General features: G+C 45.4%; 5 protein-coding genes across 5 annotated transcripts; 3 read left to right on the plus strand and 2 right to left on the minus strand.

The window, feature by feature from the left end:
- Nucleotides 1-182: 182 nt before the first annotated feature.
- M431DRAFT_500097 (hypothetical protein) lies at nucleotides 183-1,866 on the plus strand (the record flags this gene model as incomplete). Its single annotated transcript, XM_024917887.1, has 3 exons — nucleotides 183-395; nucleotides 468-697; nucleotides 789-1,866. The coding sequence occupies 3 exons, from the start codon at nucleotides 183-185 to the stop codon at nucleotides 1,864-1,866; spliced, it is 1,521 nt and encodes a 506-aa protein (XP_024769306.1).
- A 968-nt stretch (nucleotides 1,867-2,834) lies between these two features.
- M431DRAFT_486627 (hypothetical protein) lies at nucleotides 2,835-3,287 on the plus strand (the record flags this gene model as incomplete). Its single annotated transcript, XM_024916408.1, has 1 exon — nucleotides 2,835-3,287. The coding sequence occupies one exon, from the start codon at nucleotides 2,835-2,837 to the stop codon at nucleotides 3,285-3,287; it is 453 nt and encodes a 150-aa protein (XP_024769307.1).
- Nucleotides 3,288-4,904: 1,617 nt separating this feature from the next.
- Nucleotides 4,905-6,672, minus strand: M431DRAFT_542869 (hypothetical protein; the record flags this gene model as incomplete). Its single annotated transcript, XM_024921135.1, has 2 exons — nucleotides 4,905-6,201; nucleotides 6,233-6,672. 2 exons carry the CDS (start codon nucleotides 6,670-6,672, stop codon nucleotides 4,905-4,907), a joined length of 1,737 nt encoding a protein of 578 aa, XP_024769308.1.
- Nucleotides 6,673-7,606: 934 nt separating this feature from the next.
- M431DRAFT_486629 (hypothetical protein) lies at nucleotides 7,607-9,082 on the plus strand (the record flags this gene model as incomplete). Its single annotated transcript, XM_024916409.1, has 1 exon — nucleotides 7,607-9,082. The coding sequence occupies one exon, from the start codon at nucleotides 7,607-7,609 to the stop codon at nucleotides 9,080-9,082; it is 1,476 nt and encodes a 491-aa protein (XP_024769309.1).
- Nucleotides 9,083-9,142: 60 nt separating this feature from the next.
- M431DRAFT_512779 (hypothetical protein) lies at nucleotides 9,143-10,601 on the minus strand. Its single transcript, XM_024919904.1, has 3 exons — nucleotides 10,452-10,601; nucleotides 10,135-10,390; nucleotides 9,143-10,071 (listed from the first exon to the last, which is right to left on the minus strand). The coding sequence occupies exons 1-3, from the start codon at nucleotides 10,483-10,485 to the stop codon at nucleotides 9,330-9,332; spliced, it is 1,032 nt and encodes a 343-aa protein (XP_024769310.1). The 5' UTR covers nucleotides 10,486-10,601; the 3' UTR covers nucleotides 9,143-9,329.
- Between the last annotated feature and the right edge of the window lie 891 nt (nucleotides 10,602-11,492).

The following is an 11,492-nucleotide window of genomic DNA, read 5'->3' on the forward strand; positions in this document are numbered from 1 at the left end:
AGCATGTCATGCAGAGCGATAAGAGTTATGCTGTATTAGGAGTGGTAACCAAGACGAGGAGAGAGCTGAAGGGATATTAGTTACAAATGCTGCCGTCTCTTTGACTAAAAAGCAAGCCGCTCCTTAGCTCCATCTCTGGCACTAAATGTCTGTTGGCCTCGATTGACCACATTTTCGTGGACATGGCAAACACGTTCATTATCCAGGCACTAATTGCTCTGGTGGGATTTCTTGTCTACCACCAGGTTTTCCGGAAATCTAAGAAGAATCTTCCCCCTGGGCCAAAAGGCCTCCCATTAATCGGCAATATCCTCGATCTCCCTTCGAAAAGCACCCCCGATCATGAACATTGGAAGTCAATCAACGATAAATATGGACCGATTGCTTCCGTCACTGTCCTGGGACAGTCCATGATCTTCATTGCCGACAAGGAGGCCGCACAAGAGATTATGGAAAAGAAGTCCTAGACATCTTCCGGACGCCCTGTTTTACAGTTTGCCAATTATTGTGGCTTTGGAGAATTTATCTCCCTGCATCAGTTGGAAAAGCGGTTTACTTCCCAGCGGAAAGTTATGCACAAGGCCATTGGTACCAAGGTTCTGGCGACCAAGTATGCGGAAATACAAGAGCGAGAAGCTGGACGGCTGTTGCTTCGAACACTAAAAGATCCTCAGAAGATTGTTAAGCACTTTGAAACGTGAGTAGAGAGCACTCATACCCAGATACAACTTGGAAGATGGAGTGAGAGGTCTATATCCGTGAATGGTCTAACTAATCCACACTTACAGTGAAGCCGGCGCGATTATTCTCAAAATCGTATACGGCTATACCGTCAACCCTCATGGATCCGACCCCTTAGTTGGGTTGATTGACCGCATGATGGCCAACTTCTCGCGTGCTTCCGTTCCGTTTACACGACTTGTCGAGTTTATACCTGCCCTGAAATGGCTTCCCGATGGCTTCCCTGGCACAGGCTTCAAGGCTGAGGCCAACCAGTATGGCAAAGAAATCCGCGCCGTCATCAACGAACCTTATAAATTTGTACGCAAACAAATGATTGACCATAATCTTACGGGTTCATATGTCGCGAGGCTTGTTCAGGAGTGTATTGATGATGCGGATGAGCCGAGCGAAGCTGACGCATATACTATTAAATGGTCTGCTGCTGCTTTATATGGAGGTGGAGCGGACACCACTGTCTCAACTCTCATCGGCTTCATCCTAGCCATGACCATGTTCCCCGAAGCCCAACGCAAAGCCCAAGAGGAAATCGATAGAGTGACTGGCGGCACTCGTATACCTGTGCTTGCTGACATGGATCGGATGCCATATGTTGCAGCGATGGTATCTGAAGCACTTCGGTGGTGCCCAATCCTACCAATGGGTGTCCCTCATGCCATGGCTGAGGACATGACATACAAAGGCTACGACTTGCCAAAAGGAGCTTACATATTTCCATCCATATGGAGCTTCACCCACGACCCTGCTGTTTACGCTGACCCGGACACGTTTGCCCCTGAACGCTTTCTCTCGCCGCGAAACGAGCCCGACCCACGATGGACAGTCTTTGGCTTTGGAAGAAGAGTGTGTCCCGGAAGATATCTTGCCGACTCTTCGCTGTTTCTCAACTTGGCGTACCTCGTAGCCGTTTTTGACATCAGCAAGGCGACAGACGAACAGGGCAACGCGATTGAGCCAAAGTTGGATTTTGAGGCGGGCATTATTGCGAAGCCGAAGCCATTCCCGTTCAAGATTACACCAAGAAGTAAGAGGCATGTAGAGTTGATTAGGAATATTGAGAAGGAGCATCCCTGGGAGGAGAGTGATGCCTCTCTGCTCGGTGAATTGCCGCCTCCATCACATTGAGGAGAACGGCATCTTTCATAGCATGTGGACGCAACCAGAATTATTTTTATATTGATTGTTACTTACCATTGCTTAGATGATAGGGAATTAGAAGGGAGTGGTGTACTGATGAACACGAGAAGCAGGAAGTGTGAACAGCGTGGGCAGGGAGCAGGGGCACCGGCGGATTATAGGGATAATATGCCTAGATACGGGAATTAACCTTGAGGAAATTGTGGCAGTGGTGCATGCGGATTGGCCTCATACGGCGGTATATACGGCGGTATATACGGGGTGGGAATTCGGATGTCAGGTATCTTTTTTTCAATATAACTCCGATGAAAGAAAGGATCATACGGAGTATATGTCACGGATATTAGGCATCGTTTTTGCAATATAACTCCGATAGAATAAGACATGAGAGTATTACCCCGTACTATAAGAAAATGCGGCGTGGTTCTAAAGCCGAGTTGGTGAATTGGTGTAGTTATAGGGCAATTCTTGGGTGCCCAATGGATATATCTATTCATCTGGATCACTATAAAGTATCTGCTATCAATAGATTGTTTTAGAAGTCGCTCAGGGATTCTTGCTTTTATTCTTTGTATAGGTGTAGAGATATGCTGATTGGTTTGGTACCTCTGGCACCTCTGGTACCTTGGAACCCTGTTGGCACCCAGCCAGCGCCCCCTGAGTATTTTCTACTATAGATACCTGTTGCTTTCAAATTCGCGATGTAAGCACAACGCACGATGTTTTTAGGCGAACAGATTACTATGATATGGCACCTTTTGTTATTCGAGTTGTATTATTCGAGAGTAAGCAAACTTATGGGATCGGTGTTCTGAAAGTCTATATATATGTTTGCCTGTCCCAGAACTACCTTCATCAACACTGGCAAATAAATCAAAAGTATTTTTTCTAATTCTGTTTCTAATCATATTCATTATCTCTACTTGCGTTATCAGGATTTTAATATTTTTTCGACCATGGCCTGCACACCACTCGATGGCTTTCTTCCAGTCGGCGGATGCAGTATCGTCAGTTCTGATCCCACCTCCATGGTCACTGCCTTCAAAAAATGCTGCGGCCCTGCTCCTGTCGTCCAGTACTACACCAACGATACTATTGGATGTGGTGCCTATTGCCCAATTGTTTCCAATGGTCCAAATTGCACTGAGGTCCAAGACTGCCTTTTTGATGAAATGGGAGTCAGTGTGTGCACCGGTGACGGGCCTGCTTCGCCAAGCGCTCTTTCACGAGTGAGTGCGATGGCCTCGGCGACTGTTTGCGCTGTTTGCGCTGCTTGTGTTGCGACTGCAGCTCCAACATCTACGAATGCAGCAACTGGGGTGTATAATAGTGATATAACTTCGTGGAAGACCGGAATCAATATTGGAGCTATATTGTTTTCTGAAATCTTTACTGGTTTCCTACTTTAAAATCAGGGGTATCAGCATAAATGGTGACGGATGAAACCTATTTCAAGGCGGGTATCATTGCAAAGCTGAAACCATTCTTATTTAATATAAGTCTAAGAAGTGGAAAGGTTGCAAAATTAATAAAGCGGATTAAGAAAGATTATCTGTGGGAGGAGAGTGATGCTTCGCTGCTAGGTGAATTGCCGCCCCCTTTACATTAAGGGGAATGACATCTTTTATGCAGCGTGGATGAATATTAATAATGATTTTGGTTTGGTGTTTCGCCAATAGCGAAGTCCAAATCTTCAAAACTGAGAGTATTAAAGAAAAATATGGAGGTATATAAGAATATGTACGACATTCAGCGGGGATATATTAAATGAAGCCAGGCATGGTGTACATGAACTCTTGTATATATCCATTTATCTGCCCGATGCTATGCTAATCCTTTACCTACCAGTAGATGGTTGAGAGACCTCAGCAGCAATTTCGTCTCTCTACCTCTTTGTTTATTCGTCTTGGTCATCGATTAATCTCCCCGATTGTAACATCATATTACCTGCGACTTAGTCTTCTCATTGATGTCAGTATTTTGTCCCACACAAATCTACGGCTGTTTTATCGGAGCATCCCGCTCATCTTTGAGTAACTTGATACTCTCTCGATTTCCTCGCTTAGCTGCAGTCTCAATTGCGTCAAGACCATTTGCATCCACATCGCCGATATCAAATTTGCCAGAGTTCAATAGCAAGACAACAACCTCGCTGCAGCCAGTATGAGCTGCCCACATAAGCGCCGTTCTCTTGTGCTTATAGTCCCTTGTATAGAGATCAACCTTATCTAGATTCAGCAAGAATTCGACGATGCGTGTGTTTTGTCGGTTGGTAGCAATTGTAAATGCGGTAAAGCCGCACACATCCCTCGTGTTTTATATCAAACCCGCCTGTCTCTAATAAGGCTGTAAAAGATTCCAAATACCCGTTATAGGCTGCCCACAAGAGCGCTGTTCGTCCATACTCAAAGTCGGTAGCATCAATATCGACATTACCGGTATTAAGCAACAGCTGGATTATTTCAGGGCCTTTAATGCCATTTTTCGTGCGTAACATAAGTGGCGTGAGGCCGTAGTGGTCCCTAGTATTGACATCAAACTTCCCTGTATCGAGATAGAATTTGGCGGTATCAACGTTCCCCCATTCGACGGCAAGAGATAATAAATCTCTACCATGCTTGTCCTTGACATTTGTATCGACACCCTGGGCTTTGAGTAACAGTCGTACCATGGAGTTATGACCATGTTTGGTTGCAATGCATAGAGAAGTATCACCTGCTTCGTTTGCTATGTCAATATTGGCGTTTTCGGCATTGATGAGAAACTCCACTATTTCACGGCGGTCACTAGCAGTGGCATGATGCAGGGATGTTCTGTCGTTTTGGTCTCCATGATCAATACCAAGTGCGCGATTGTTTAGAAGATATCTGACAACATCTTTCCTCCCTGCTGATACAGCACGCATGAGGAGCATTCGGAGACCTTCGTCCCTAACATTTATATCAAATCTTCCATCTGCTGCAAGATGTGACGGTATTTTAAATTGTTTCAGTGAATCAATTGCAGGATCAGGACATAAAATATCCTCAAACCACCCCACCATCCTGTTTTTTTGGATACACCCAGGTTGTATCATTTGAACATTTGTCATTAGAGCGAGGGCCCCAAAAGAATGGAGAGTAGAATGATGTGGTTTGGACGTTGATATCAGCATTTCCTGCGTTGAGAATTAGATCCACGATAGTTTCTTTCTCCATGATAACAGCCCCTAATAAAGCCGACGAATGTATCTCACGGATCATGTCTGTATCATAGTTCCGTGAGTCCAATAGTAGTTGAACGACGGTATCATGGCCGCCAACAGCAGCGTACCAAAGAGCAGTCTTCTTGTTTATGCATTCAAATCCAGCATTGACTTTACCAGTGTCCAACAGAAGCTTGACAGCCTCAGAATGGCCACCCTGGGCAGCACTTATGAGTGGCGTATATCTGGAGTAACTCGATATAACATTAATATCAACTGGGCCAAAGCTTAGCAATGTTTCCATAACCAAAGAATAGCCACCACTAGCAGCCATATAGAAAGGTGTACAGTTGTAGTCGTCCCGTACGTCTGCATCGGCGAAGTCTCTGAGCAAATGTGTAATGATCTTATTCCACCCTAGCGCTGCGGCAAAATGAAGATTGGTACTATATTTAAAATCACGAAATGACCATGGTAGACGTCTTGCCACGTGTGATTGATAGTCCTGAAGATATGCGTAAAAGCTGGATGTCTTTTTGAGAAAGTTGACATGATTTCGGCTGGACTTTGAGGCTGTAACATGGTGTCGCCAATTCAAGACGGCATACGTATATAGTTTATATGATTTCATCCTTCCTCGAAATTTGCACCCGTACGGCTCGCATGGTTTTTCGAAAGTGGAATATGAGAGGTAAGTGCTGCAAATATCAGCAATATAGGTCTCTGCATCCGGAAGCCATTTTTCTTTGGTCCGTTCGAAGAACTCTTGCGCTGTGTAATGCACCAGCCGGATAATCTTGCTCTTCTCGTCAATAGTCACCAGCCCGACAGCAGTTGACACAATGTCTTCTACCTGGGGAACATTTTCTTCGTCAAATTTATCCTCTCCAACCTCTACGCCAAGGGCATGCTGGAGCTCGAAGACGGAAAGTGGCCTCCTTGCGTGCGTGATCCAAGAGAGAGCTTTTATAGCCAATTCGCTTCGACCTGAGACTTGCTGGTTAATGCGATCCATGGCGGCACTGTATGCATAATCATATGCGTCGGAGCCAGTGGGAAGACTCTTTAGAGCTTTCATAACCGCCTTTGGCGTTATGCACTCCGCCAACCTGTCAAAATGAAGTTGTGCTAATAGAAACCTTTCAAGAGAATTAGACGATACCTCATAACAAGTGATTTTTTGAAATGCGTACATTTTGCTGACGACAGCGTTTAATTCTTATTTTAATCTCCTCCTGTAAACTCTTGTTTTGGCTGGTAAATGATGTTCGTGGTAACTTGGCCAGGCGGCTATCTATATATCTGCGAATGTCTGATTCAGTCGCTCCAATTTCCAAATGTAGAGCAGATTGGAATCTGTCGGATATTTCAGGAATATGTCTCGACGTTGTAAAAAGTTTTGGATTGGATGCTGCGGCACAAGCAAACATTTTGGACAAGATGATCTCTCTACAGTCATCCAAAGTCGCACACTCGTCGAGTGCATCAATAACGATGAAGACTGTCAAGTATGCTTCAAGAGCCTCCTGGAAAGCCTTGAGAATCTCCATCAGTGATGGACGCGTTTTGTTTTTCGCATGTGTCTCATAAAGAAATTTCACATCACCCATCAATCCTCCTACAACCCCAATCAATCGCCGGCGCAGGTACTCAGGTCCTCACATCTTTTGACGCCACAATTGCTCTATCCTTACCAAGCCATCGGTGTTCATTCTAACTTCTACTGTAATATGCCCCAGAGGTATGTGAAACTATCCAAGACACGGCACAACGCGGGACAATAGTACGGATTTCTGAGTCCCTATACCGAGAGCCCGGCCACTCACAGATTTCCCAGCTGGTCGGATGACATTCTTGTTTCGGTCTATCTCATAAATTACATGCCACTCTGAATCAAAGACGGAATGAGTTCCGCTGCCGAGGGCGAATGAACATTGATCTAGAAATCTATAGAGCATAAACTTTTCCTCTCCTTTTATCATTTTGTCATCTTCACAAGTTCAAGACGATGAAATTAAAGAATGTCCAGGTAAGATGTATTGGTTAGGCCCTTCCAGTGCGTTGGCATCTTCTGACTATGGCTTCATCTTTTCCGCTCCTGTTTACACCCTTATTACCTAAGCTCGAGTGTAGATGATTCAGAAGAAGCTATTACGGATACTTATATCAAGGGTGAAGGGACGCTAAATTTACCATCTATTTCATGTGTAGAGTCGGTACTATTATTGGTTCGGCTCTATAAGTGAGACAGCTACTGCGGGTACTGTCTAGAACAAACTGCCCGAAGACTTAGTAATAAGGGAGAACAAACGGCCATGTATTACAACACGAGCCATAATACATACATAATATATCTAGTCAGTCTGTATCAGAGCACAAGACAGTGACCAAACGGTTCCGGTATCGGTATTGAAAGATGAATATTTATATACAACTTGCTTTTCACTCATTTCATCCTCGTCCTCGTCGTCATTCATTGAATGTAACATCCGGGATCTTTCTTCTCCCCAATAAGAACGTTAAAATTGACATTGTCTATTTTCAATGAGCATTTGCAAACCTATGAAAGCATTTGCCTTTGGTGTGCTCACCTTGGCTCTTGCTGCTCGCGCTGATACCTCGCTGCCCCAATGCGGAGTGGCAGGCGATGGAGATGATTTCTATACTTCATCAACAGTGAGCAACATCCTCGAGTGTCAGTACCGCTGCAAGAGCGATGCCAAGTGCCTTTCATCTGAATACCGACCCTCCAATGGTCGCTGCTGGCTGTATGCTTTGCCTGTGGCAGAGGCAAAGACGAGAAACAACACCTCCGGGACCTGGATCTTCAACGACCGAGACTGCCTCGCCGCACCACCGGTCCCGCAATGCAACATCCCAGGTGATGGGTCGGATTACTATGCATCGCCCACTGTGAATTCCTTGGCTGAATGCCAGACTGCGTGCAAGAACGATGCCAAGTGCCTCTCCTCCGAGTTTAAATCCTCCAACAGTCGCTGTTGGTTGTATGCCGGGCCTGTATCACAGGCAAAGACAAAGAACGACACTACAGGAACTTACTTTTTCTATGACTGCGATTGTCCAGTCGATCCGCAGTGCAACGTTCCAGGCGATGGATCGTCCTACTACAGCTCAACGACGGTGAAGACCATGGGTGACTGCCAGAACACTTGCAGCAGCGATCCAAAATGTCTCTCCTCCGAGTTCAAGCCTTCCAACGGTGGCTGTTGGCTATATTCAGAGCCTGTGTCAACAGCAAAGACGAAAAACGATACTACAGGAACATACTTTTTCAACGACCGCGATTGCCCCGTTGTATCTACCGACCCTCAATGCAATATACCTGGTGATGGATCGTCCTATTACACATCATCAACTTTCAACACCGTTGGTGATTGCCAAAATGCTTGCACCAAAGACCCAAAGTGTCTCTCATCCGAATACCGGCCTTCTAATGGCAGATGCTGGCTGTACGCAGAGCCTGTAGCAACTGCAAAGACCAAAAACGACACCACAGGAACATATTTCTTTTATGATCGCAATTGCCCTGTTTTACCTCCCGTTGTGCAATGCAAGGTACCGGGCGATGGATCGTCATACTACAAATCATTAACTGTCAAGGGCGGCGTATCGGACTGCCAGTCTGCCTGCAAAAATGACGATAAGTGTTCTTCGTCAGAGTATAAGCCTTCTACCGGTAGATGCTGGCTATACGAGAGGCCTGTAGCCATAGCAAAGACAAAAAACGACACTACAGGAACCTATTTCTTTTATGATCGGGAATGCCCTCTCCCTATTTGTGGAGAGAATCGCGATGGATCGAGCTTCTACACATCAAGCAAAGAGAGCAGTCTTAAGTCCTGTCAGTCTACTTGTATTAAAGATACCAAGTGTCTTTCATTCGAGTACAAACCAGATAATGGCAACTGCTGGCTCTTTGCCAAGTCCGCAGCAGAGTCAAGCACTCCAAGTGCCGCAACCTGGGTCTTTTACGACCGCGACTGCGTCCTCCCTAGCTAGTTCTGACAACTTGCTGGAACATGAGTGATACAGAATACATAACTGTCAAGACAATGATTCTGAATATATTGCTTGGAAGCTTTGGCAGCATTTCATCTACAGGAATCTGGGCTGCGAAAAGGACTTACTACATGCGCCACAAATAGCGATTATAGTAAGCTTGATAGACAATTCCTAGCCGTTCAATAAAATATTACTCCTGGTCATAATGATCCCAATGCAATTCCTCATAACACATGTACAAACATCACCTCTCTACCTCTCTACGACTCTCCCCCCCAAAACTCCAATCCATCCGCTCAATCACCGGCGAAAATACCCACTCCTGCACCCCCTCCAACACCAAAATCGCCCTATTCCACCGCCACCCCAGCAGCGGTATAATGGCACCAACAACAATATCCAGCACGAAATGATTCGCCGTCGCAACAACCGTCACAAACATCGCCACCGGCCACAGCGGCGCCAAAACACGCATCACCATATGCGGACTAAACCTCGCCAAACACACTGCAAACAACACTGACGTTCCGAAATGTAGGCTTGGCATCGCGGCAATTGTCAGGCGGAATCGGTTGTGAGTCCATACGGAGCCAGTCTTTCCTTCGTGAAGGATATCTATGAAGCCGTATTCCGGGGGGAGCATTCGCGGAGGATAACACCTCCAGAGAGAAATAATGATGAAGGCGATGAAATTGTCCATGGCAATTGTTCGACGTATACGTCTGAATAGTGGAGGCGGCAGGAAAGTGTAGATGTATACAACGAAGACGACGCCAATGATGATGTGAGAATGGTATATATGTCTCAGGAGAGGCATGATATAAGCGTGCTTCGTAAGAATGTACTCCTGAAAGGCCTGCTCAAAGTCGATATGAAGAAACTCCTCAATCGCAAGCAACTGCAAAGCATGCTGTTTCGCAACCAGATAAATCTGCGGATACGGCGCAATAGCTCGCGCCGTAAAAGCGCGACTAAGCTGATATACCCTGCGCCAAACCATCAGACTCTACACTCACGATACGAACAAGAAGGGGACGAAAACAACGAACCAATATGTAAGTAACCAGTACCATATCTCGCTCAAAAACGGAAACGTCCCATAAATCCACGACAACACCCTAAAGACAAGCGAATTCGAGCCCTTATTGCTGCTGCCTCCCTTTCGATGTGAAGCTGATGACGCATCGTCAGTCTTCTTCTCGGCGGAAATGTAGTCAGGTATGGATTCTAGATCACGTTGGTATCGTTGAGGCTTGAGGCGGCGGCGGTTTATGAGCGTTCCGGCTGTGAAAGCGAGTGCGATTGCTATTATTTCTTCTCGTCAGAAAACAAACCCCTTGGTTATTCAGTTAAAGGGGGGATTTACACGCTGGTTCAATGACATTCTTGAATAGTCCCATATTGACATAGTAAAGCAGTATCAACTATGCTCTACTCAATAATCCTTTCACTGTAGCCACCGTGAATTCAATTCAAAAGGAGAAAGAGGAAGGAGAAAGAAAGGGAGAAAAGAAAGCGTCATCCCGCAGATCTCGAGATATCATGCAAGTATATATACGAAACCACATCAAAAACATCAGGACATTTTACGAAAAAAGTAAGATATATGACGACACCACACCTCATCACCTCCCCCAACTCTAAATCATCTCAGCCCGTTCTTTACCTTTTACCCCTTGCCCATATCTCGGCACCCACGGAAGCTTCTACCTAGTATCTCTAACCGACCGGAGAAATTAAGCTCCAGATCACACATCCTCGACAACACCTCAGCAAGATTACCTACAACTCCATTTCGGTCATATACTCCATAAGGCGAAACGAAGCTCATCTAGTCAGCATTCAAGAAGTATCACAAACTCGCCAGTGACGTACGATACCATCGCCACCAAGACTCAGAACAGCTCGCGTCTAGAAAGTCCTTCCGGCAGTCCGAAATAGTCCAGAAACAAATGTAACTGTGGCTTCCACATGACACGCCCTTGACAAGAGGCAATAAAATGGTGCGTGACGTGAGGAATTACGTATGCGGCACAACACTTTTGACTTTTGTAGGTGCGGATAGATAAGACAACGGTATGCAGCCATTTTACGAAACTATAAATGATTACATGATATATAAGACAAGACATCAGGCACGCGACACTTTATGTCCCTCTCTATAGACTTTGATAAACACGAGGAAATCACCGGAAACTCAATCAGATGAGAAAATAAAAGTATTACATCGTGACTAAATTCTCTACATGAAAAACACATGAATAAAAACGGGCAAACGAAAAAAGTAAACCCCGAAAATAAAGAAACCTCCACTCCCGTTCAACTCTGCCCTCCTCCCATCGCATCCAAACATGTCGGCGCGCGTGCAGATTTGCAAACTAACTTTTTGGTATCATTGCCCTCATCC

This window comes from Trichoderma harzianum, assembly GCF_003025095.1.
Source record: "Trichoderma harzianum CBS 226.95 unplaced genomic scaffold M431scaffold_17, whole genome shotgun sequence".
NCBI classification, from domain to species: Eukaryota; Fungi; Ascomycota; class Sordariomycetes; order Hypocreales; family Hypocreaceae; genus Trichoderma; species Trichoderma harzianum.